This window comes from Botryllus schlosseri, chromosome 5 (assembly GCF_051294905.1).
Source record: "Botryllus schlosseri isolate E-star chromosome 5, Bs_hap1, whole genome shotgun sequence".
Lineage (NCBI taxonomy): Eukaryota > Metazoa > Chordata > Ascidiacea > Stolidobranchia > Styelidae > Botryllus > Botryllus schlosseri.
In genome coordinates this window covers 1,872,929-1,898,227 of record NC_137240.1, presented here as the reverse complement: position 1 = coordinate 1,898,227, position 25,299 = coordinate 1,872,929, and the positions used below count along the sequence as shown (strand labels likewise).

The following is a 25,299-nucleotide window of genomic DNA, read 5'->3' as shown; positions in this document are numbered from 1 at the left end:
TTGGTTGTAAGAAGTTTAATGGTCATCAATTTTGATGAAATTGACCCCCGCCATTAATTTATCAATGTTGGGTCAAGTGTAACTGGTAGTGAAATGAATCCATCTTTTATTAAGACTACTTGTGGTACTCTTGCCTCATGAAAAAGAATTGGACATCCAGCGGCAACCCTTTTCCATCAATACCCATTTAAATCTTTTACTGCTTAGTGTCCAAAGTTACCCTTAAGTCCAAAGTTACCCCGGTTTACGGTAGTCAACTTTTTACTTCGACTGTTATTTTGGAGTCCTCTCAATGCTTTCGATGAGGTTATTTTTCTCAGAAGATCTGAAAGTAGTCGAAGCTACAGTCGTTTGTGCTCATTAACGGAAGTATATATTTAGGAATTATTGTCACCCAGATTGAAACAGTCATAATATTAGTCTTGGCTTACAAAACTCAGATGATGAACCATTTAAATAATTTATGATGTATCTTGGTTACATGCCATATGGATATTGCAACTTCACCTAACTTCTGGAGGAAAAAATGAATTTCATTGTTTATGGCTCTCGAAATGCTGCTGCTCTATTTTCATTTCAAATATTAAGGTTTCCACAGACATAAAAGCTAGGTGTGATTTATAGATGCTGTAAAATAGTTTTCATATCAATTACCTATATACGTATATAGCTGTCATAACTCATAACACTCAAACATTAGTTGTCAGTTTTCAATAAGTATTGTCAGCAAAGGCAGTTAAAATTCCATGGAATTCTCAACATTAATCACAGGTCTTTGCAAATATTAATATTCAAAATGTTTGCTTGAAAAAGGAGACATCATTTAGGCTAATTGGTAGTGGATTAATGGTTCAGTATTGCAGGTGCATTCATGAATGATATTGTGCGTATTATTTGAAATTGCCTATTGCCTATTGCCTCGAAAGATTCTGTTTGGCACTGTGTACACTGTACAGGTATATTGCCGCACATTGATGCCGTTATCAAGTTCATGTTGGAACATCGGTCTATACCAGTTGCACGGTTCTTAGCCTGGGTTTGATCGAACCCCTGAGATTCCATGAAGATGTGTCAAGGGTTAGGTGTCAACTGTCAACATTGCGGTTAGCGTAATGGTAAATAAACATCCATGTGTTTAATGTTACTATGTCATCTGTAGCGTGCAACACATGAGGGACGAATATATATCAAGTAACACTGTTGAAAATTATGTAAGAAAAACGAGAATTTCATTACTTTGCACTACTTTTTTTGCATGGAATGGCAGCAGTTCAGTTGTTATCACCTTGAAACTGCTTTGCTCTAAGGTCTTGCTTGTAAGGTTTATAGGTTTATGTTAATGATATAGGCTACTGATGCAGTAAGTTCCAAATTTCGATCATCATTCAAAGCGAGAAAAAACTTGTACACATACGGTGAGGTAGTTAGTAGTTGCAATTAAAGTTGGTGTGAACCTCAGATAGGTTCAGGTTCGTGTGAACGCGAACCTTTTTAAAAGGTTCTGTTTGAACGCGAACGTGAACCTCGACACGTCATATTGCTAATTCCAACCCTACATTTCAGTGATGTGATAGCCTATAACAATGTAAACGTCGACAAACGTCGCCAAATGTATCAACTGGGGCAATCAAATCATATAATAATCGCATAAAATCCTTATCTTCCATGTTCCATCGCTTCGACAACAATTTCGCCGAGGACTTGCAAGGGAATATAAGCTTACGACTCAACGGTCTAGGCCACACCAGACAATGCATTCCCCGTCCGAGTATTGCTACATCGATATTGCGCAGAGCGTAAAACGGGTTTCTATACTTGCTACCGATATTACCCAATAAACAAGTTATAGGCTACAGCAGTGGCGGACACCCCAATCGCAAGGATTTGTTTTTATGATACAGTAAACACATGAAATCAAGATTGACCCCATACGCCAGTTAGATTTTTTTAACATCAAACAACGATATCAATTTCATTGATTGGTTGAATAAGCATCATTTGCTGAGTACCTACATGTAGCGTATTTCGCTTTCAATCTTGTGTGATTGCGGGTCAAGCTCACATCAGAGAGTCACTAAATATTCACGTACGGAAAGCTGGATATTTCGAGCAAACTTTTGTAACAAAGCAACTAGAATTTTTGAGATTTTCAAGGTGCTTGGTTGTTAAGTGTTGATTTTTTTATGCTGTCAGCGCCCGCAGTTGAAATGCAATAAATTTCAACCAAGGATGTTATAATGAATTGAAAATCGTAATATATGAAAATGGTGCACAGTGCAGAACCTACCAAGGTTCGTTTGTGAACGTGAACCTCTAAATTTACGCGGTTCACACCAGGGCTTCGGAGCCGGAGCCCCGGAGCCGTGCATTTTTACCGGAGCTGGAGCCGGAGCCGGAGCTCTATATAAAATTCAGCCGGAGCCGGAGCTGGAGCCAGTTATTTGAGGGGTAGCTCCGGCTCCGACGTATTTCATAAGATGCTATTATGTATGCAACAACCATATCCGCTGAGTTCACCGAATTCAACAGCAGGCCTTCGCGATATTAAGAATCTTTTCCTCTTTGGCGCTAAATTTTCCGACTAACCATGTTCCTGAGGGTTCAACAGCAGAGCAGTCGTATGTTCAATGTTCAATTTTCATACATGAGTCCCGAACCTCGGTATGCGACCTATGCCTGTGAATATTGTGGGTATTCGGCATACCCGCAATTTCATCATCAGCACAACCTTGTTGGCCAATTGTATACGGCTCGAAAATAATGATCACTATGTATTACGCGAAATGTGAGAGATGTTAAAAACGTGATTTCGTTGCACATGCCGATATGACGAGCACGAGCCGAGAAATTCCGTCTCATCATTGCTATGAATCGGATAAGCAAATACTCGTTTTTTCGTGATAGTTCTTTAGTCGGGCCGCGAAAGTGGACAGTGTTATTGCGAGTATGCAATTATGCATGCCAATTGCAATTCATTACTGCGCATCATTGTCATCTCCAGTAAGGATTTTCGAGCTTAAATAGGAGATGGCAGAAGAGTAGGCGAAAACCCCATAGTATTCTATGTTGGAGACAAACTACTGATTTGATACGCGATTTCCAATTTGTAATCATCTGTTTCGTAAACTTGTGAATGTGCAATGTGCATACTGCATAGTTTAATTCGTTATGGGCATGGCGCAATGTGCACGGCACAGTGTTTATTTCGATTATTCGATTCATTTCAACGGGAAAATATTATTCCGATAAACTTGATCGACACCGGATGGACTGTTAACGAGTGCACCAATATCGAACGTCAAACCATTGGCCATTTGGTACAAATCGAATTTCTATTGATCACGTCGTTATATCCGCCCATTTTGCCCTTACTACAGTTAAAGTTGAATAATAATCGCACATTTAAAGATTGAATTAAGCTGTAGGGTAATGGTAATGGCCTAATGGTAATGAGTACAATGCCAGTGTTAAAACACCGCATCAGAATTTTAATGCCGTGGCACGGAGTAAAGTGCTTTTTTAGTTTATTGTAATATACGACGATTTACTAAGATGTGACTGGACCCTGGATCTGCCAATGCGTCGAAACTGATATTTTAGTCCAGTCATCAATAACATCCCAAGTGCCGCGGCTAGATTAATCATATTTTTGGTTGGCCTAGCGAGTTCACAATCTAAGCAATGCAATTTCGATAATATAACAGAATTTCGATAATATAATGTGAAATTAGCTCGCGGGCTACTCAAAGCCTTCTCGCGGGCCACATATGGCCCGCAGGCCGCGGGTTGCTCACCCCTGATACAGACAGACACCTTCGATGGTTTTCAGTGCCGGAGCTGGAGCCGGAGCAGTGGTAATAATGCTGCTCCGGAGCTGGAGCCGGAGCTGATGTATGATAGAAGAAAGCTCCGGAGCCGGAGCTGGAGCAATGCAAATTTACGGCTGCTCCGAAGCCCTGGTTCACACACAACGCGAACGTGAACCTTGAACCTCGCGTTCACACCATCCCTAGTTGCAATACAGTAATCAATGGTGAAGTTGCAGCAACTTCTATGCAGCATATATAGCCTACTAGGGCAGGATTTCCCAAACTAAGGGTCGCGGAGACGAAAATTAGATGCCAATGACTACAAGAATGCAAATTGTGCAGATGCAATCGGTGGCTCATTTCTGAAGATTTTAGTTTAACGTTCAAACCGGAAGGAAAAATGACCTCAGAGGGATGCTAACCCGGTAAACAGGGAATCAGTTCAGTCAAAAAACACCACCGACTGTAACTTAGGCTGGTGTCTGGCCATCACCATGAAGATTAAAGTGTCGGGAGCATGATGAAAAGTTAGTGAACCCCTGTACTAGGGTTACCATATTTTGAGATCCTAAAACAGTACACTTTTCGAAAATTTGAAAAGCTATCATAACTGAGTATAAAACGGGTGATTTTGTAATTTTTTCGAGTAACAGTATTGGGTTGACTGACAAAAAGGTTACTTTTCCGACTCGACTCCAGAAATACCCGTTTAGGCGTATTTTTAGTTTATTTCACAGCCAACCCTAATCTTCGGTGAGTCGGAGTCCAATTTTTGCTCACATGTAAACACTTCCCTAAAAAAACAGATCAAATTCCGAAAAAAGAGAACACTTTCAATGTCTTGAAAAATCATGACCAATCCTCTGAAAGAGAACTTATGGTAACCCTCATATATACACAGTCTTTGCTCAGATGACATTATTGAAGAAGGCGAGGCACAACAAAGAAACTTCAACGCAACAAGTCTTCGAACTTTTCGGTGCCGACGAATGGAAAGTTATCTTTTTATTACAAAAGTTGGCCGTAATTGTTATGCCATTCATAACCACTTTTTAATAGCTTGATAACATCCGTAAAATTTTACTTGACAACGGTTACCCTGAACACGTCATCGACTGTGCTATTGAGAGGGTATTAGTGAATTTAACTCGAAAAATTCTGCAGAGTCCACCTAACGAACAACCAAAGACTTCTATCTCCAATTCTCTATCCATGTACCACGGATAAACGATTGATTTATTAGTTCAATAAGAGTTAGACACAGTGAAGACCAGCGTGAATATCATGATAACCCAACTGCTCCCTGCAACCAGACATGGGGTAATCGCGATTAGTAATCGTAATCGATTACGACGATTACAGTATTTTCAAGTAATCGTAATCGCAATCGATTACATTCGAAAAAAATCCAAAGTAATCGTAATCGTAATCGACTACTTCCCATATCTAATCGATTTATTTGTGAAAGAACGATTACTTTTTATTTGTAAAAGGACTATGACATAAACTCAACATTCGTGAACAAGGAAAATATATTATGCCAGGTTAGTAGTAGCGCAAACGTCTGATTTACAAACGCCACCGCTCATTATTACGTCAGAAGTGTTAGCTTCGCTCATAATAGCGTAAGAAGTATCCACACATAGTAAATATATATTCGACGTACAGTACATTGTAGCGTGATATATGCGTGCGTGGGATATATCAGGTTCTCAATACATTCCAGACGCCAGTACCTCGCACTCACAGCAGGATAATAATCACCGTTCTACCTAGTTGCTATTGGTAGCTTAGGTATTGATGTTTGGTTAATGGTTAATGGTTATGCTTAGTTAAACGCAGTTTGTCTGTAGGTGTTTGGCGAGCAGCTGGCCGAATGTAGTATGTACGTACGTTATTTTGCAATTCTTTACCTGCCACCATGGACATCGGCTTATATGCCATGTTAGCGTGGGTTATAGCTAGAATGAGGACCAAAACAGCACTTCTTCCCGCACCCCTAACGTTGGTCTTGGGCCCCAATAAGTTGATCAATTTTCAAGTTGATATAATAAAAGTAATATATAATATAATATAAATATGTAAAATGATATATAATAAAAGTAATTGCATTACATAAAAAATTCATTTTTAATCCTCCCTCAGCCCCTGATAGTCAGATTTACCTGTAGAGCTGAGGGCACGTAATTCATAATTATAACATCTGGCATGTTGTAATTACTTTATTGTATGTTGTGAATTGGTGACCTCCGGTCTGTTATAAAATCAAAAGACTGTAGTCGCCCAAACGTAGCAGACGAATGGAACAACTTTCGTGAGAGGCACACACAACAAATAATTGCCTTGTCTTTATTCCTCTGAGGGTGGCCTGGGTGGCATTTGTATTTTAAGATCACATTACAAGGTTGGGACTATTAGTCCGGCCCACCCAGCGCGTCTATTGACAATGGACACATGCTTAAAGTTTTGGCCAAGGTCTTTCTTTCGTAATACACTTCTTGGAGTCGCTAATTGGCCGAAACTACCGTTCTCTTTTGGTATTCGTGGCGCGGTAATGACCGGCACCGAAATGCCAATTCCTATAAATTGTGCATGCTTATTTTTTCATGGGGGTGAGAGGTATGCATTTCAAAATCAATATATCAAGAGAAATTTAAGTCGCGAAGCCCGAAAAAAAGTTTCCAGTTAAATAATTCTCTCAAAAATACTTTATAATTGAGGTTGGTTTTACCAGATAATTTGGAGTCCCCTTCGAGCCCCCTCACCACCCTATTAGGGAGTTTGGGGTGAGGCATTTACGGACCTGGCAAGAATGCAAATCTTTGGATGCGATAAATCGTCCCCTTCAAAGTTGGGCAATGGGTACATTATGACGTAACAATCAAATGACGCATCATTTATTGAGAAAGTTGTTATCTCATTAGGCCTTTTCAACGCAATCCCTATATTGTATTCAATATATCTTCGAAGATTAGTTCTAAAAAGCAAAATCCATGTAATCGTGAGTAATCGTGATTACTTTTCAAATGTAATCGTAATCGTAATCGACTACTTCCTTATTTTACTGTAATCGTAATCGTAATCGCGTGATTCAGGAGTAATCGTAATCGCAATCGATTACATTCATGAAGTAATCACCCCATGTCTGCCTGCAACACGCAAGGACGTTCTTCCATTATATGTAGTCTTTGAATATAAGTGCCACTGCCATGGACAGAACATTTGCAGTTCCGCACAAAACAGCATGTCTCGAGATTTATTAAAACACGGGCATAACTCTCAAACCCCTTGTTTCATCTCCTGAAACTTGAATCAGAACATTCAACAACCATGAATTCTGCCATTGACCAGTGTTTACACCCGTTGTTATTAGTATGCCTTGGTGATATTAAAATAGGCCAACCTAGTTTATGCCAAGAGAAGAAGTTCTTGTGTAATCTACATAATCTAATGGCACATTGAGCTTGAGCGATCTGTTCACCTTATTGTAATTATCATACATGTAGCGTCATATTTTGAATTATGATTGAACATTGAGATACAGTGTTCCTTACAATTCCCTACTAGTTGCTGACAATTACCGGTGACGACTGACAAGTGTTGGCTGAAAATGTTTGGGTATATTTCAATTTGAATATTCTATTTAATGATACATCTGCCTATTTATTTATATATTTGGTACCGGTATCCATTTTTATATTCTGATGGATGTTGATGCAGAAGAAACATCTTGCATGTGAAAATGACGAGAGCATTGATTTTTCTGTTCGAAAGCCTCAAATCTCAATACTGGTCTCCGAAAAAAAGTCTCCTTGACATAGTAATGTTTCACTCATGAATGTGGTCGATTTGTGACTTGGTGAATTTGGTGATTCTATGAAAGCTTGCAGCTTAACAACAGTTACTAAAGGTATAAGAACCACAGCTTTATACATGCTGAATTACTGTCGATTCCAATAAGCGCTGTCAGAAATGACAGCGAACCATTTCGGGTAAATGACAGACTTAATCAGACTGACTGCCACAAGAGTGGATTTGAATTTCATTAATATTTGTGTCACGAAACAGGAAGCTTGTCATTCCATAACAAGCTCGACAAAAGTTGCTATTCCGATACGGAAACACAAAAAATCGGAATATGGAATCTGTTGAAAATATGTGTGACACGGAATTATTCAACGTACAGCGTGGGGCTGATCTATCCATGTTGCCTTCCTATGTTGTTATATCACCATATGTTATTTTGCTCTCAGAATGATGGAGAATGGAATGGTTGCTCAGAGCAATAGGTTTTCCACGTCTGATTCATAGCACATAACTTTTACGGGACTTCGAAAAGAACGTCTATTCTCAGTCATATTTATCTACTGGTAGAGATTCCCATGCGACTCCCTAGAAAAAAATTGTAACAAGGAACCGTCATGGTTGACTGTGATGTAGCATTGCAAATTCCGGGATTATAGATCATCAATTTGGTCGATGCAAATAGGACAAAGTATCCGGGCGTTCAGATTTGATGGCCTATTTATTTTATGAACTGTACAAACATGGGCGGTAAAACACTCAATTGTTTCACATCAGAATAGGTTTAAGAATAATGGAAGAAGTAAATATTTGATTGTCAGCCCGTTGGATAATTGAAAAAGTTAGAACGTCGCTGAGGTTGGTGGTGTGACATTTCTCTTGCCAATCGAAGAACCGATGCAGTAATCAAGTTTGAAAGCGAAACGTTGCACAGGAAGATTGTATCAAGACTTGATGAATTTGCATATTTTCTCCGAATCCGGTTTGATTTTTTGCGCTGAATCGGCCTATTCATATCACTTTCCTGTATCCAAGACGTTACATTCCAATTGTCACAGGATTATTGCAGATCTCGCAATAACACCATTGTAAGCATGACAAGAAGTCATTTTTTTTTTCAATTTGATGTTTTTTCATTAGTAAGTGGGGCTGTTCTTGTGTAAAATTGCATTGAAGTAGACCATTACTTTTTACACACCACAGCAACTGGTTCAAAGTGCAACCATGATATCCGCTATATTTCCATATACAGTTCGGAGAATAATTTTTCATAGGATATATTGCCATTACACACTATGTCATTGCTATAGCAGTATGGTAGAGTTGGATCTTCAGAGTGTAATTAGACTTCAATGAGCATCTCGCTAATATTATCTTGTGTCAGACCTTCAATACCTAGTGGGCTGCTGGTCCCAACCTGGTTACAAATAATGATGGACTTCAATGTTACACCTATACACCTTTATCGGATTCAATTAAACAGCCTTAGTAGGTAAGGCTTGAAGTGAACGTGGTTTGTGCAGAAGTGCTGACTCGACGCGAGGTATGCAATGAAGCACACCCTATTTGACATGTGATGGGAAAATTTTACATATCAGCACACCGGGATTAATCAAAACTCTTTCAAGCTCTTGAAAACTGATACTTTTGCTGATAAATTTACTGAGGCTATCAGAATATTGTACTTGACGATCAGACACATTGTCTGTCTCGCGGTAATATGCAAGCCACATAATCGGTGCGATCATGAGTCCCAAAGAAATGAAAATTTGAATGAAGTATTGAAATTCCAGCTTGAGCAATAATTAGTGTAGCAAATGTGATGATCTAAAGTAGATCTGGATGTTAACTGAAGCAATTCACTGGAATGATGCTAACAAAGATCCATGAAAAAATATCTTATCTATATGGTTACCAATTAATTTAGCACTTGTCAGGCCATTATCCTAACCCAAACTTACTCTAATGTAGAACCCTACTTCCTGACCTGAGTACATTATTACATATATCCCAAGTGCTGTATATCACCAGTAACAACAATGTGAGGTGAAACATTAATTTTGGGTTAATGAATACAATATTGATGCCTCGTTTTCATAATAATAATTGTTTTATTGTTCTCATGCCAAATTTATGGCACATACTGGTCACTTTTCACTGGTCACTCTTCACTTTTCACGTCATGCCAGTTATGTGGTGTTTGTAACAATTTGAATATTGACGCGGATATGTAAGAAGTTGGATCATCTTATCACTGATATTCCAGTTGCAGTAAAGTAACAATTTTTGTATGTCATGGATTTCATCCAGCAGCGTAGTCAAAGAGCGGTAATTATTTTCGTTGTGGATTCGCGTCGGACGTACGGAAGATTGACTTCAGTATTGGTAATTCTATTTTTATTCTGCCTTTCTCATTAGTATTGCAACCAAAGTTTGTTCCTATGTATTGGAGACCCAAATTTGAATATATTGATCGGACAGAGTAGAGTAGATTGGGTCTGTATCTCTCACTGTTGAATTATGTAAACTACGAGCGAGTAATTGGTTTTACAGGGTTTGCAATTATATCTGATGGAAATCTTGCACTCAAATGTTTCTGCAGAGGTAGCAAGTAATGAAGAACTTCTAGTTTTTCTGAATACTCGGGTGGTCATGTTTTAGGCCACATCTGCATGAACGGAACTGCTTACTCTTCGCAATTTGGACATTGAAAAGTAGAAAGTAGTTTTGGGATTTGTTAACATCCGTTATGTAAGTAAAATTGTCCTATGAATCGTGTGAAATAGATATGTATTACGCAGGCTTGTAATGACCCGAGTCAAGTCGCAATTTTTTTGTTACTCCAGTCATTTTTTTAGATGCGTAAAATGACTCGACTCGGGTCAATTTTTGTATTGATTCGAGACTAGGACGGCCCAAGACAGACATTTCATTGTAACTTAGTCACCACATTGTTGGTATTTTGTCTATCAGTCCTGATACGTAGAAAATAGTATCAGAAATAGTTATTACTGAGGAAAATTACTATATGATGAATGTGAGCCATTCTATGTCACTCGAGCAGAGTTGAAAAAAGTGGGTTGCCCCATAACTTGGACTCCGACTCGCGTCACGACGCTTAGACTTGACTTCATCTTCGGTGTTGAATAGCAAATGACTTGACTTCACTCGAGTCAAAACCACAAAAGTGATTGACTTGTCATTGTGACTTTGCCAACCCTGCCAATTAACCCCTAAAAGTTTGGCACCATCGGCCAAATGTAGGCATACTTTTTCAACCTGGTTACTTCAGACCCTTTTACTTGGAAGTATTTTTGACATGTCTTTGAATTTTCTACTTTTTTACCGCTTTATTTCTATTTAAATAGCAATGCTGACTAATTCGACTATCTCTTTTCGCCTGCGATGCTCTGTACTGAAGGCTGTCAATTGGGCTTGCATGCCTGCAAAGCCAATTTAACTTCTTTTCTGAGCTTCTTTTAGAGCTTGCCTATTGCTATGGCTATGAATATCTTTTTGTCTTCTCATGCAAATATATTGTGGCTTTCAACAGAAATTCCAACTCTATTTCAGCATCAAACATTGCTTGGGCACTTGGGAGTACTTGAAAATGGGATTTATCTGCACGTTCGTAAAATAATGCCAGTTGTACACCATATTTGTTGGTATGACTGCTAATATACCACGGTAGTTATTTTCAATTTTCTACTAGTTCGAGTGTCACTCAAAAATATTCGGGTACCGGTATAGTTCAATTTAAATACATTATTCAATTGAGTAGAATATATTTTTTAATATTCCGAAAATCACGATGCTGTTTCGCTTCACTACTAGTAAAACTCCGATGATCACATCAACAGAATGACCGTCTGAGATGGAATATTCTACTCATTTTAATTTCTAAATTGCCGATAGCGTACGGATACAAACAGTTTGCTGTTTAGAGATGTTTTGTTGGGGACTGTGGGGAAAAAGTTGGATGAGTAAGGTCAATCACGGTGACTTGAAAATGTTCACAAAAATCCATTTTTCCTGTGATATGCATAACCATTTTTCTAGAATAAATTTAAATAAGCTGCTAGATAGAAATGACCAGGATTGACGTTATATGTTCAATAAACAAAATTGTTCGTCAATTTTGGTGTCATATTCTTCGCGATCATACCCAAATGTGTTGTCCGAAACGTTACGCGTAGCTATTACATTCGCCAACGCCAACCACCTATATTTGTGAAAATTGATTTTCGGCACTCGTTCATATCAAATCGTAGGCGCGGATTTTACAGTCACGATCACTTATTTCAAGAAATGCAGTTGCAGAATTCGCTTTGAAATAATAGAAGTTAAACCAATTTCCACATGAATAGTATGATCTTATTTTCAAGAAAAGTCATTTTGTTGCTCCTCATCACTAAGCCTACAGTTATCATTTGCACAATACACATGACGATTGCACGATAATTGAGCTAAATTTTAACTAAAACTTCGTGGGGGGTCCGTGACAGTCCGAAAGGGGTCCGCGAAGACAAAAAGGTTGAGAACCATTGTTCTAGATCGATCCTGAGATCGTCAAGGGATATGTTTCGATAAATCTAAAGTCTCATTTCTCATGTACGCAGTTTGATATTGCTACAGGAAATAGGACTGGGCAAAATCGAGTACCCGAGTGAGTCAATTCGGAATTGAGTACCGGTATTAGACTTCTTGTCAAGTCTGATGATTATGACGTCACAACAGTATGATGTGGAGGGTTCAAACATCTACCTTTAATGTGACCACAGTTCTACATCACATCATTATTTGGTGTACCTACGATCATAGTTGATCACGACTTCACAGGAATGTTAGTTCCATTAGCATGCATAGCTTCGTACTACATGTATATTATATTGTGGTACGGCCAATCGAGGTTTACGGCCTTCTACAGTGGTGAATAGTATCGAAACTATAATTCTCGATGATAAATTACCTCTAGATGACAAGGTACGTATGATTACAGTACTACAAAACCGATCGGATCATTGTGCCCATTCATAATGGTAAGCCGTCATTGTTTTGGGATCTGGGGTGACCTTGTCAGCGTGTAGATTGCTGAAAAAAGGTCACAGTGTTCCAAATATCAATACACGAAAGGCCAATCCTCGTGTGGAAGTCATCGAGCAATTGAAAAAGACTGTTAATATAGATGCACAAGAAGATATCACAGAAAGGTAACAAGTTGATCTGGCGAGATTACTTGCATGTAACGAACTTCAACCTTTAGTCACAATATTCTAGTATTTGCGGTGACTCTAGTTACATAAATGTTGAAGTCTCTTTTAACCGAATCATATACCTTATACGAGATGCATTTCTTGAGTGTAGCGAACTCGGAAGTATTGAGTCCTGTATCCGGTAAGCTTACCCTAGCTTTTGAAAAATGTTGGCATTTGAATCGGTGACTGGCTATACTTAGTTGGCAAAACAGAGGGTTATGGAGTCCGTCCCATGATTGTAATGATTCGACTCGAGTACAAGTGAAGTCGATACAAAAATTTATTCAAGTCATTTTTTCAAATGCGTAAAATGACTCGAGTCTAGGACGGCCAAGACCGACACTTCATTGTAACATCTAAGAATAGTAAAGTGACCTCATTATTGGTATTTCGTCTATCACTCAGACTGATACATGGAAAACAGGGCCAGAAACTGTTAAGACTGGGGAAAATTGCTATATTATGAATGCGAGCCATTCTATATCACTCGAGCAAAATTGAACAATGTGTGTTGAAGCGGGTTGAACTGAAAACTGAACAGTGAACATAATGACTTGGACTCGAGTCAAAATAACATGACCTGGACTCGCCCCTCTCTTGGACTCGGACTTGACTTGGTGGTAAATTGAAAATGACTCGACTTGACTAGAGTCGAAACTATAAAAGTGAAATTGACTTGTGACCTGGTTACAACCCTGATCTGTCCAGCTCCAAATTTTCTTCATTACAACATAATTATTCACTCTCCAATTGGAATTAACATAATGATTTAACCTCTTGCTTATTTGTATGGCTTGGTAAAATTGAGTGCATGACTGATTTGATTCTGAGTGAGTATTATATGTTGGGTCGAGCACCAGTCAGACGTACTGTATTAAAAGAAAGAATTATAATTCAAATGTGCGGCCGCTAAAAAGGTATGATATTGTGAATTACGCTTTATCAAATGGAATTTGTATTTCTTAACCATAGCCAAGGCGTTGTTCTATGTGACAACGCGGATGGTTGATCACTGCTTCGATGAAATGTCATTTCCGTGAATATGTGTAGCCTTGCATTTCGCAATGCTGTGTTATTGGCCGATCTATATTTCCAGGCTCTCATTATGGAGAAGATAATAATTGATTATTGATTCCAATTCGAGTTCTTTTCCCCTGCTACCTTAGTCAATTGGGATGAAGTGTATTTCTGCATATATCTTATCCTAGTTGAGTGGCATATATTATGGTATCTTGAAGAGTTATATAATTGCATAGATTGAATGATTTGATTTTGTGTTGACGAATTCCGATATTAGTTGTGGAACTACATTTTGACATAACTTTCACTATCAAAAGAACGCATGATTAAAACAATTGGCATTAAGTTCCTACTTCGATATTGATTATTACCATATCAGAGAGAACTTGACTTGTCAGTTATTTGGCAATTATTTGCTTAGAGGGATCAAACATTATTTTCAAATATTTATTGAGGTGACGTAGCACGTAGTTATATGTATAATATATATTGTAAAATTGGATGCAACCACCCCACTGTTGCCCAACATGGTACGAAAACACCTCTTTCTTAAATCTAGTTATTTGGTTCTGTTTTTATATATTCTGAAATCGTATTGTTTTTGTGGTACTAAATCGACAGTATAGTAATAGTGATTTTGTGTGTTCAATTGTTGAACATGGCACAGTATTTTTCTGGAGCATCATCCGAAATACTACGGAACGATTTTCGAATAAAATGTCGCCACAGGGACGTGCCATTTTTGTTCTAACAGAAATTTTCCGTGTCCAGAACTCTGCAAATCACTCCTCAAAGTCATGTCCATTAAATTCTTCCAACGCGATGAAAATTGTCGGGAGATCAAGTCTTGTGCTGCAAGACCAACGTTACTACGACTTGCTTTCAAATTTTGAAGATAAAGCAAGAAAAAATTGCAGAAGGGTTGGTATGTTGGCTGCTACTATGATTCACATTGAATAGAACCTCGGGGCTTGCCTGAAGTAACTGAAAACTGAAATCACTCTATCATTTGCTTTGCTCATTGTATTTCCTAACTTTGTCCTGTCAGATTGACAAGGCAGTGGCCATACAAATTTTTCATCACAATATGACAATATGTGTATCTGTATTTGAGTTTTTTAATCAAACACGCTGTTTTGATTATATATCTCATAGATGCATACAGGCATATTTTTACATTTCAGAATCGAATGAAAATCAGAAATTCTACACTACTTTATCGAAATGTCCTGACATGTCTTCGTGCCAAAGCCTCAGCAGTTGGAAGTTTCAGATGTTAACCTGCAAAATTAACAGGTATTGTGGTGTATCTAACGTCTTAACTTGGTGAAGAGATGGTTGTTTGCTCTTTGATTTACACAGCTGATAGACCATACTTGAGAAATTTTGTTGCTTTTTTGTAACATTTTTTAACCTTGGCTACTTCCTCATCATTTATGAGTCGTTTCAATTACATTTTAGAATGTTTGCACAAAGATCGTTGGCCAGGCCAAAGTTGATTCTCTACCTCTTACCAATTGGACCATTTCCTGATATGTTTCACAGTTTCCGGCACCAAGACCGGTCCCTAATCGAGATATTGCTCGCGTTCTTGAAGTAAGGCGAAAATGAACTGGGAATGAGGCATTCAATATTTTTATGTGTTATTTATTTCAGATCTTTCTTTATCGGTAGCGATGTGCGAACGCTTCCAGAAGCCGACATATCGACGGTTGGCGCGTGCAGTAGATATCATACACTAACACAGAAATTACAGTATCACGTATCTGATATGCTTGTTTATCTGCAGTAAGTCATTCAATCTTGTTGGCATGTTGAGTGCACATTGCAATGCGTTGCTAGCATATACGGGTTAGCATGGAGGCGTGATGCAAGACTTGTTAAGCCTTGCAAGGCTATATCTGCTATTTGTCCAGCGGCATATGCATATCATGCATTGCTTGGCGACATAAATTGGTGTAAAAAGCAAAAACATCAACGACAAAAATACAGATGCCATATTCCTATTAATTGTTTTTAGAAAGAGACTGCTGTCTGATGGGTTCGCGATCATTGGCCTTTCGTGGTTTGATTTGTATCCGTCTGAAAATTTGAACTTCATTCTGGGACAAGTGAGCTGCTTTTCTCATCATAGTTCTACTGAAGTACTAGAAGTATCAATTTATAAATAAGAAAGTAAGTAAGTAGGAGTAGCGATTTACAATAGAGTAATAAATGGGTATTCTCCGAGTCTAGGAAGTATTGCTTGTCTAGGGCTCTTGGCAGTATTCTAGGCGTTTCACCTCTGCTAACACTTCAGCATGCAACAGGTGAGCATGTGGGTGAAAGCTAGGGTTACGGTTGGATTTAGGGTTAGGTATGGGTTAATTTCAGTGTAAAAGTTGATTTTCGGGTTGTAAAATTACATCCTCAAATGCTACATTCTCAATTGTTATGTTTCATTGTCACGCATACTCAAATGTCGCCGGCCATTATTTTATCACTTTTCGTTCTCAGGGCAGTTGTTACCATTCCGCGTGCATTTCGAGTTTCGGGAGATTTGATCCGAACGCTGTCGTGGGGTTCAAAGGTCAAGAATGCGGAATCTTACCGAGCGAAATGCGAGATATCACTGAAATCGACGGTGGCCTTTTATGGAAACTGATAAAGGTATCGAATCGGAATCAAGTATTACGCCTCCAGTCAAATTTGGGTATCACATATTATGATGTTTGACGTCTGAACAGTACGAATGATGTGGAAAGATCAGATATATACCTTTCTAGCTAACAGAAAGAACATAATGCCAGCTCTACGTCACATTTAATATAATTTGGTATCTCTTTTACCATACCTATTTCGTTGAAGGTTATGACGACGCTATGGGTTGATCACCATTTCATATGTCATCCTGGCGCATGCGCATAGCTTTATGCTATGTGTTCGGTATGTTGCGATACAACCAATCGAGATTTAAAGCCTTCTACAGTGGAGAATAGTGCCAAAACTGCAATTCTCGTTGATAGATTAACTCTTATCGACAAGGAACGTATCATTTCAGTACTCAAAAGATGATCTCTTGCTACTGGAATCAATGAAATAAATACTCGAGTCAGATTTGGGTACTCCAATCATTGTGCCCACCCCGGTACTCCAATCATTGTGCCCACCCCTAACGACTACCTTTTGATCGTATTTCAGATTTTGAGTCACGAAACGTGCCACGTGCTCGGTTTCTCCCATTGCTGGGTTTTCCAATGTCTCATGAACGAAAGCAAGTCCAGCGAGGAAGCTCTTTCGCAACCTCTTTATCTGTGCCCTTTCTGCATGAGCAAAATGCAACATCTGCAAAACGTGTTGAACACAAACGCGGAATCGAGATGGAGGGTGAGATTTGCCACGATTAGGAACACTCTTCTATGTACAATTCAATAATATATTCATATTGAGATCAACGCGCCAGGCGTATTCGTCAGCAGTACCAGATATTTGAAAAGAACATGGTTGCATTCCAGGATAGCACGTAAGGCGGTGCAAGACTTACAAAGCCTTACAAGGCTATATCTGCACCTTCCCTGTGCAGCGGCATATGCATATCATGCACTAATGGTATGCACATGCACAGTTTGTGTGTATGTATGTAATGAGTCGGTGTATATGCTGCAAAAACGTCAGGGACAGAAGTATAAGACGTCCTATTTATATATCTAGAGTCCTATCAGCAAATATGACGTCACCGGCATAAAAATTCGAGTAATCAAAGCATACATAATAGCTCAATGTACTATTTTTTTTAGATTATACACTAACTTCTACTATTGACACAACCTGGGTTGGTTGATTTTGCCAAGTTGACTGTTTTTAATATACAGAGTTCCTTTAAAATCTCTACTAGTTGCTGACGTTTACCCCTGGCGAGTGTCAGCCGAACATCTACGGGTTTATTTCAATACGAGTATCCTATTCGATTGTGTATTGAAGTTCTGTACACCCAAGAGTCTTTTCAAATGTAATTCTATTGTTTAATCTGAAATGTTGTGTTAAGGTTGTGACATGGTTCAAATCTATACGAGAATTTCTCATCACACTGGCCGTTCATGACGTCGAATCGCAGCTTCACAATGAGAAACTGGTAGCAACAGAAGAGTGGTTGAGCGAAATGATTCAATATCTCGGAGATTGAGGATTGTTTCGTCCGTGGTTGGAATCTGTTGTGGGATTTGCAGGGTTTTGCGTGAGTCACTTCAAATGACCTTTGATGCTGGTGAATGGTTGGTTTCTTATCTATGATATCGTCACATGTCGGCTTGAACTTGATTTACCTCGGTATGTCCTGGCGCAGATACAGGCTATGTTAATACTGAACTTTAGAATCACCTACATCATGTTATTGCAGTTCTGTGAATGCCGCAACAACTCTAAATGAAGTGTTGTCGTCAGAAAGAATTCTTCATATGATGACTAGGCTGGACGATGGACAGTGGACATTCAACTCCTACAGTGTCCATTTACTAAACAGGCTTCACTGCTAGTAAGTATAAGTAATTGGATACAAATAACAATGTATGGCTTGACATTTTTGCGATTGTCTCAACCTGGTGATAACCAATGCTCAAATTTCAGCTGTGTCCCCAAGATATGGATGCTACTGGCCGACATCAGTTGTCGTTTTGACTCATTTATCCTTATCTGAGCTACAATGAAGGTAGGTGCTATTCCTAGTTAGATTTTATATTGGTAAGTCAAGCGGTTCCTGGAGTAAAATCATGTGCAATGACTTGTTGACACCGCGTATAATGAATAGACATATTTTTTTCAGAAGACATGTTACTGCTTTCCTGACATCAGCTCTCCGTGCGGCTGTCATCAAAGAGAAATTAAAAGTATCTGATGTCTGCGGATAGCCTATTTGTCTTACCTTTTACCTCCTTACGAAGTACAACTCTTTTTTTTCATGATATAGGTAGCGGAAACAGTATTTTTAAAATCGCAATACATTTACAAAATAAGTCGTGCACTTTCAACAATAAAGACAAATCAATCAGACAACGTAGCAGTAGAAGTACAAGAAGGCAGGAGAAATAGTGTTGAGGCGCATTGAACTTGGCGAATGAACGATTTTTTCGGGCTGTTTTCATAGAGTGTCTGCCCGCCCTTTTTCGATATGATCACCATATGTCCTCCTTAGAAGGAATTTGTCCTCTTTCAGGAGATCGAAAATGTCCTACTGTTTGGCAACCCGCTCTCCTTTGTAGCTTTGACAGCCAGGCCAGCGGACAGGCACAACTAAAAAACGCCCTAGATGACGTGAAATCTGCAATGTGTACGTTCGAGCGGGTCTTTCGGGATTAGGTCTGGAAAATTGACCTCTTTTTTTAGTCAACACAACAGATTTTCCCGTAAAAATTTTCAATCACCCGTTCTCTAGTCCCGTAATCTAATTTTTGTGGTTCGTGAAAAGTGTCCTCTTATCCAGATCCCGAAATACGGTAACCCGACTTATGATGCATTGTAGTGTATAATACATCCAGATGTCTAAAGCTGTGATAGTGAATTATGGTTGCCCGACGTATGAACATTGAACATGCGACTGTATAACCAACCATGCAAAGCTTCTTGGTGATACAGAACAGAACTTTCATACGAACATATTATTCAATAGCCATAAAACGAACCCTGAAGTTGACCCTTACTCTAACGTGACATTTAGCCCACATTCTCGTGTCGCATGCTCATGTCCACGGATCAGCGAATATACCGGTGACAGTGGTGACCAACTCTAAATTGGCCTTGGCATTATCCCTGGTGGCTAATTGATATGTCGAACTCGTGAACTTTTTTTCATAGAAATTACAAATTGGTGGGCTAAGTAGACTTCGTGGTACTCCGGTAGAAGTAGCAATTTCCAGTTAAGTTGAAAAAGAAAATATTCTAGGCCTAGTTTTAGCTAAAAAAAAATGAAGAGATAAGTGGAAGTCGACAAAAATCATAGCAGTGAATATTTTTCGTACAGACCACCTTTGCAAATCGCTAATCCCTTTTGCCCATAAAAAGACTGGTTTTTCTTGGTTTGGTTATCTCCATCCCTGTGTTAATGCAGGATTTGGCTCGATTTTTCGAGACCGGTTTCTGTTCCGAAACCGGGGATTTATCCTCGAATTTCACTGATAATGTCTTCGCTTCCACTTTCTTATGGGCTTCTGAATTATGTCCGTTACGACCTTCTGAGTTCTGTCCATTTTCTTCCACCACGAAAACATCTTCGTCTTCTCCGACTGGGCTGAGAATTCTTCGGTTCTCGATGTCATGTCCCGATTTTTCGGTGGCTGAGTTGTTATCGTCGTCAAAGACTGATCTTCTGCTTTTGGGGTAGATGAACGACGATATTGATGAAAATACGACGGTCTCGAATGGGTGATGGGTCTGCCTTCGGCCCCTGCGTGAAAACTCGTCATTCATTACATCAATGAATCGGGTCGCAATTTTTCGTTAAGCCGACGTGACGAGAGTCATTCTCTTAAATATGGAAAATGACTAAACTCGACTTCAGTCACTGGGTGTATTGACACGACCAAGTCATATGATTCGAGCCATTCTATATTACTTGATTCAAGTCTCGTTTATCAGTACCGATACTTGAACAATAGGCTCAGCAAAACTGTCTTATCTGTTTAAGATTTAACATCAAGAGTGAGAAAAATGTATATTAGGGGTGTTCAAAAATGACTGTTTTTCTCAAATTGTACAGGCTATTTGATAAAATTGTTAGGTTCAACTCAATGTTTTCAAACTCTTGGGTCAATCAATCTGGTTTATTAATATTTTCACGTTTCAAAACATCACAAGACTGCGATACAGTGAAAACATAGGAAGGTGTCGAAACAACTTGGAGTAGCCTTTAAGATCAGACACCCACCTTAGCCTAGGAGAAGTAAATAAGAGGCATGCACACTGAATGAAAAGTAATGCAGAGAAGAATATAAGACGCAAGCCACAAAATGAGGTGGCGGAGGGCGAGGTCGATGTTGGGTCGTGGTCCAGTAATCCTGAAGACTGGCTAGTATTGATTTAGAAGAAATTGCTTGTATTTCGAATTGATATTGAAATTTTATCAAGTAGCCAGTGCAATTAAAGAAAAAACGTCATTTTTGAACACCCCTAATGTATAGTAGGCTATATATTATGAACGCCAGGCATTCAATATCACCCAAGAGATTGAAAACAGTGAGTTGAACACGATAATCAAAAGTGAGCACAATGAGTCGGGCTCGAATCCCAACACTATGACTCGGACTGAACCCTTTGCCACCTGACCTGGACTTGACTCGGTGGTCTCTAGTCTAAACCAATACGCAAGATTGACTTGTGACTTGGTTACAACCATACTTCGCACCACCGCCTTATCAGCCAATCGCACGAACCTGAATCTACTGTCCTCTCGTGCTGAGCAGAATTACTATTGCAACTTCACTTGAAAGGACAAAATTATGATCAACAGTAAAATAGGCGAGTGAAACAAAATTCATTTGAGTCTTCCTCAGTGCCATTGTTGTGTGGATTAAATGAATGAGTTCTTTGGCGATGATATGAGCGAATTAGGATAATTTTATTGAGCAGTCATACAAAGTGGGCTTGCTTTCTGACGTGTTTTCAATCGTATTACAATCGTAGAATATGCGAAGAGACGAACCACTCTATGGAGTTATCGTAGGCCCCGCAGGGTGAGTCCAGCTTCTTTTACTTATTATTAGTTACTGCACGGTGCCCCGAAAAGGCAAGGGTTTAGGGCGGGGCTATATAGACCTACTATATATCCCTGATTGACGATTGGCAATTTGAGTCCTTTCTGGTATGATGATTAATATAATGATTGAATGCGTACTCTCGACGCTCCGACTGCTGGATCATCGGTCACGCAATAGACAAAGCACACGGGAAGGCGATGTGGCTGTATCGGTCGGTGTACTGCTTTTAGATACCTTTTTAAGAAAATATTGAACGTTATTACGCTTTCGTCTGGTAAAACTTGTTATACATTTGGCCGTCGCTTGCTCGCTTGCTCGGCATTAACACCCTGCGCTACCAGTCGGCTATGCAAGCGTACTGTGCTTCATCCGCGATGTTACTTGCCTTTCAATGCAATCAAATTTCCACTGCAGTATATTCAGCCACTCTTGTTTATCTTCCTCTGAGGTGCTGTACATGTAGTAGGTGCGGTCCGGCATTTTGATTCTAAAAATACCGGAGATATGACCCGCTTGATCGGAAAAATAAACGCACACCACATCAGACTCTATGCAACATATCAGAGGTGTATTCAAGCAGCCTACGTGGAGTAGGCTACTACCTCAAGTTGTTACATTTTCGGACTACTTATACTCTTCTCTGTTACGGCTTTTAGGCTAAACTGCTTACTTTTACATTTTGAAGTTTGTCAAGTAGTTTTGTGATATGCCTGGCGAAATAGCACCTGTATCACAGTAACATAAAGTCCTTGTAAATTACATCTATTTGCGGAATGGTAGTCATTTTGCACCAGTCACAAAAATGCTCCCGGCAAATTCGAAATATGTCACCTCCGACCAAATGCTAACAGTATGGTATCCCCTTTTTGAAACCAATTACTGCAGTAGGCCTACTATTCAGACCTTTCATTTATCTACTTCCAGACGAAGTCGTTTTGTCATGACTTCTATATTGTAATTGAGTGGAAATATACAGTGTGGCGTCGGGGCCTACGATAACTTATATTATTATCGTAGGGCGTAGGCCCCGATTGCAATTATAACCCTTGCATAGGAGTTAACTATGTTCATTTCATTATGAATGAGACCTTATGGCGTGAGATGTACGAGCAGATGTATATTATATAGACAGTGCAGAGTGATTGTGCATCTATCCGAAAGCGTAGAACTTACGCAAATGCGAACGGTCGTCCAGCAGTCTCGCTCGCATTCGGCTCTATCGAGATGTACGATGTCAAGTCGAGCACGCCCAGCGGTCGGACATCCGCAGGTTCGTTGTAGTACGCGAGCTTGTATCCTCGTAAAATGAACCATCGGATGTACCACGACTTGACGGAGCCGCCGCGCTTGGTCAGGAAGCCTTGCTTCGTAACGAACTGAAAATTAGCGTAAAGATGTAGGCCTGCTGTTACATCAAAAACACGAACGAGTCATGGATTCTCGGCTTTCAAGTTCGGCATTTCTAGAAAATAGCCTAAATCTACCTTGGATCATATCAAATTGCACCGATCTCATAATTGAAAGCAACTTAATGAATATGAGTGAGATTTCTTTGGTATCAATTTCGATTATTATATGAATTATGACTGCCGTTCGGCTGGAATAGCACACAACAATGCCCGGACGATTTATCGGTGTCCCGATAATTTCGGGTCGATATCTCACTTTAAAAGAAATGTCGGTATCGGCCATTAGAGTTGTAAAACATCGGCAATTTTCATGACATCACAGCATGGTAGTAGGGAGACAGAGAAGTTCAATCTTCGACTCGGGAATATCGATCTATATATCTCTTGGAGCATTTCTTATATATTTCATGTCCGAGCATTTCGATGGCTATAAAGCCGTTCAGATAAATTCTCTGAAGTCTTCGAAATACGTTGCTAAATGCCGTATATTAAAAATGAAAATTTAAAATAAATTCAAATTGTTACCCTATTAAACAGAGGTAATTATCAACTCAACTACAAGTAGAAGCAGAGATTTCCAAGTATATAAAAAAGTAAGTGTTCTCGGCCTGGCTTTTCCTTATAAAACACGAAAATTGTGAAGTTGAGTAGCAGTAGTCAAAAATGATAACCACTTGACGTGCACGATTTGATGTGTTTAGGCCCCCGTACAATTTTACCAACTAGCCAGTAATACTTGAAAAGTTTTTATTATTTAAACAACCCAGACCTACATGATAACACGAAGCTTTATCGTAACAAAAACTTTAAAAGTTTACCCCTGACTGTTCCCACGTGTCGCACATGGATTCCATGTCTCGGATTGCCTGAATCATTAGTTGGCGTTTTTCACTCTCGTTCACAGACGCAGTAACTCCTTCCATCACCTAGAAAGTGACAGTAAACTGTAAACCCATGGGTGCAAAATAGGTGTATTTATAAAATATCTAGGATAACGGGGGCGTAAATCAGTAAACGTCACTTTATGGTAGCAAATTGTGCTCTCACACCATTCCAATGGGTGGAAATGAGCTAAATCCATCAATCCTCATGGAGATGGACCCGGGAAAACTGCGACCCACGACGTGCCAGGAATTTAGAATATGAGGCATACCTTTTAAACGTTAAAAGATGAACTAAAGACATATGCTGTATAAAACTGAACCGGAAATATGTTTCTGTGAAGCGTGTTTGTTTATGTACCGTGTGTAAGTGGCCTACTTACAGATCTTCTCTTACTAATCATCTGTCAGCTCTGATTCAAATCTCACCTTGACTTTAATGCATTAGGTAATGCCCAGCAGAGTCTAGATTTCTCTCACTAAGCAAGACTAAAAGACACAAACTTGTGAATTCGTTTGACTTTTTGTCTGCACAATGTGGTCGTTTGACAATCATAATCTTACATATCTTAGTCTTTAGATTTGAAATACATCGCGGTGTCCAAGAAAGAGATGTCTGGGGGTTAGTGTGATTAGCAAATAATTTAAAACGGTTCCTGCTTAGCCTACCACTTTGTGATTCTGTAATGACACTGTATAAATAGCGTGGCGAGATAGCGTAGTGGTGTAATCCACAGCTGCAACACCAATGTGTTTATCTCCTCCTCGCCAAGTGATCCGCATAACCGGTGTCTTATAAAAAGCCTAGAAGTGGGTCGTCCTATGAGTCGGTAAATAAGGAATAAAAAACAAATAATATCGGCGTGGTGTTTGTTTGTTTTGGGGTATTTATGGTGTTTGTCGACTACTATGATGGCTTTTGTAAGACACCGCTGACGCGGATGAGGTGGCGAGGAGGAGCCTAGGTAAACCTCCAACACTTGGGTGTCGGAATTCCAAAGTTGACCTCGGTCGGACTCGAGCCCTCACCCATTGGTGTTGCAGCCGCGGATTATACCACTGCGCTATCTCGCCACGCCTTCGGCTGGGTGTAAAATGACTTCTGAATAGTCGAAACACCATGAATATCAAAAACAAACAAATACGGTATAAATATTTTTGTAAATTAAACCATTCTTTCTCATTGCTTTCACGTCCAGTTAGGAGCTTGTCTTAAAGTCATTTAACACTTTCAATTTGTAAAACAAAACAAAAAATTATGCAGCGCAGAAAATAGCTTTATTTTCGGATCGGCCAACCAAAGTGTCTGTTGCTTCTCAATCAACCCACAGGGAATATGATTGCCCGTCTCTGTCCTAATGGTATAGTGCATTGGTTCCCAACCTTGGGGGCGTGAA

The 25,299-nt window shown here is 39.3% G+C and overlaps 2 protein-coding genes across 4 annotated transcripts in view; one reads left to right on the top strand and one right to left on the bottom strand.

Moving 5' to 3' along the window:
- The window catches only part of LOC145439587 (uncharacterized), a 31,171-nt gene extending 12,295 nt beyond the window's left edge, over positions 1-18,876 (top strand). For 2 of the 3 annotated variants that reach the window (XM_080317091.1, XM_080317089.1), the window contains 11 exons: positions 14,660-14,813; positions 15,073-15,184; positions 15,350-15,484; positions 15,545-15,676; positions 15,909-15,999; positions 16,385-16,537; positions 17,069-17,254; positions 17,913-18,101; positions 18,264-18,398; positions 18,491-18,572; positions 18,687-18,876. In XM_080317091.1, the coding sequence (XP_080173217.1) occupies positions 14,660-14,813; positions 15,073-15,184; positions 15,350-15,484; positions 15,545-15,676; positions 15,909-15,999; positions 16,385-16,537; positions 17,069-17,254; positions 17,913-18,050 (1,101 nt within the window). In that variant the 3' untranslated portion in view covers positions 18,051-18,101; positions 18,264-18,398; positions 18,491-18,572; positions 18,687-18,876. The remainder of the gene's footprint in view (positions 1-14,659; positions 14,814-15,072; positions 15,185-15,349; positions 15,485-15,544; positions 15,677-15,908; positions 16,000-16,384; positions 16,538-17,068; positions 17,255-17,912; positions 18,102-18,263; positions 18,399-18,490; positions 18,573-18,686) is intronic. The other variant, XM_080317090.1, reaches the window with a different exon arrangement.
- The window catches only part of LOC145439590 (rho guanine nucleotide exchange factor 9-like), a 32,644-nt gene continuing 26,141 nt past the window's right edge, over positions 18,797-25,299 (bottom strand). Inside the window, exons 8-11 of the mRNA XM_080317094.1 lie at positions 23,840-23,947; positions 22,786-22,988; positions 21,998-22,099; positions 18,797-20,303 (exon numbers count right to left, since the gene is read on the bottom strand). Coding sequence (XP_080173220.1) covers positions 19,898-20,303; positions 21,998-22,099; positions 22,786-22,988; positions 23,840-23,947 — 819 coding nt within the window. The 3' untranslated portion in view covers positions 18,797-19,897. The remainder of the gene's footprint in view (positions 20,304-21,997; positions 22,100-22,785; positions 22,989-23,839; positions 23,948-25,299) is intronic.